This window comes from Monodelphis domestica, chromosome 6 (assembly GCF_027887165.1).
Source record: "Monodelphis domestica isolate mMonDom1 chromosome 6, mMonDom1.pri, whole genome shotgun sequence".
Lineage (NCBI taxonomy): Eukaryota > Metazoa > Chordata > Mammalia > Didelphimorphia > Didelphidae > Monodelphis > Monodelphis domestica.
The window spans coordinates 25,099,959-25,102,178 of NC_077232.1; the positions used below are offsets into that span (position 1 = coordinate 25,099,959).

Here is a 2,220-nt window from a genome sequence, read left to right on the forward strand (position 1 = left end):
ATCCTATTTGCTGATATGCATTGGTAGCTTCAGAGAGATAGACTAAAAGTTATATTTATCCACTGACGGTTTCTTCACCAATCTCTTGAGATTGTCAGGACATATTTGGATGGCTATTATTTGAAAGTCAAGTGCTACATTAAGTCGAAAACATTCAATGTCCATATGGGAGACTGAAAAGGCATAAATGAAAATGTCAGTAGATTATTCCTCCACTGATTTATGTTTAAATTAAGTGCTGATGAACAGGAGGCTCAGAGGGACAAATGAATGGAAAATCTTGGAGTCTATAAGCTTTATATTTATCTACCAAAATCTAGTAAGGGTCATTGATTTGAATATATGGTAATTAAAGAATAAACAATCAGAATGTTCATTGGAACCAACATAAAAAAGTAATTTCAGGAGATGTCATATACTAATATATACATAAAATGTATTATATGTTTATAAATATGTGCATATATACACAAAAGTAAATGGATGTTTTCCTCTGGAAAGAAAATCCTAAAAGTGGTCACAAAGAGTCAAACATGACTGAAACATTTGAAAACAAGAAATGTGTTTATCTTTTTTTTCATGTTTAATGTTAATGGAAATAAAATTGAATGTTTGAGGGAAGGGGATATGCTTTAAACTTATATTACAAACCACAAAATGGAGATGAAATAATATTTTCAAAAAATGTATTACTTTAAAGAGAAGGAAAAAACAATAATATAGACAACAGAAAACTTGATATTCATTACTGACCCCCTTCAATGAATAGTATATTAGTATTCATTTCATTTTATGTCACACTGTCAAGTCAATTACCTTCCCTGCATATCAGGATTGTATTTCATAGAAACTTTTTATCCTAAAATTACATTTGAATATCCAGCCTCTTTTCCCTTCCATAAAATAACAGAAATAAATTAATCCATGTGTTTTACATTTCCTTTCCCCCATATCGTTTGACACCATACCTTTCTCATGGCATTTTTCATCTCAGTATTTCTCAGAGTATAGATTAGAGGGTTGAACATTGGAGCAATGATAGTATAAAATAGAGCAAACACTTTATCCTCAGGGTAGGTGGTTGGAGGCCGAAGGTAGGAAAAAGTTGCAGGTACAAAAAACAAAATGACAACCATGAAATGAGATCCACAGGTAGAGAGAGCTTTCCTCCTCCCTTCAGCTGAATGTGTGCGAAGGGTCCATAATATAACAGCATAAGAAACAAATAATATCACAAAGACTCCCAAGGCAATTATCCCTGAACTGAGGACAACAAGAACACCAGTGATGGAGGTGTCAGTGCAGGCAATTTTCAATAAGGGGGAGATGTCACAGAAATAGTGATCAATTTCATTGGGGCCACAGAAGGCTAAATTAAGAGTCATGGACAGTTGAGGTAAGGAGTGGGCAGCCCCAACTGCCCAAGCAGCTAAAATAAGAAGGTTGCACTTCTTCCTGCTCATGATGACCATGTAATGGAGAGGTTTACAAATGGCAACATAGCGGTCCAAGGCCATTGCGGTCAGGATGAAGACCTCAATACTGCCAAAGAAGTGCATAGAGAAGACTTGGAACATACAATAGTCATAAGAGATGGTTTTTATCACAGTTAACGAATCTGCAATTAATTTTGGTGTAACAGTGGAAGTATAATAGATGTCCATAGAAGATAAGTGACTAAGGAAATAGTACATTGGTTGGTGGAAAAGATGACTACAACGAATAGAGATGAGGATTAAGAGGTTTCCCAAAATGAGACTAATATAACAGAATAAAAAGAGAAAGAAACAAAATATCTGTATATTTTGGTCATAGGAAAGTCCAAAGAGAATGAATTGTGTAACATTGCCTTTAGCTTCCATTTCTTGTTTCTTTTGGCACATTATAATCAGGTTTAAGGTCTATATCTGAAATGAGAAGAAATATTATTTTAGTGCAGTTATATTCATATAACAAATCATTCACTTTCAAGAATTGTGATTATTTGCATTATTTTTATTAAAAATAGTATCTCAAGAATGTTCAAAGGCAGGGAAATGGGTTTAAATAATATTCTTTGGGATCATACTGGGAAGATGAAAAGAATAGAAAAGACAACTTTGGCATGCTATGATAATTATATTCAAATATTTAGTGGACTCTCATGTGGAAAAGAATGTATAACATATATACATATATATATGTACATAAATAGGTACATATTTTTTACATTTGTATCTG

At 33.1% G+C, this 2,220-nt stretch overlaps 1 protein-coding gene across 1 annotated transcript; it reads right to left on the reverse strand.

The window, feature by feature from the left end:
• Positions 1–917: 917 nt before the first annotated feature.
• Positions 918–1,862, reverse strand: LOC100020136 (olfactory receptor 4P4-like). The gene has a single exon (XM_001372717.4). It carries the CDS (start codon positions 1,860–1,862, stop codon positions 918–920), a length of 945 nt encoding a protein of 314 aa, XP_001372754.4.
• Positions 1,863–2,220: the final 358 nt, after the last annotated feature.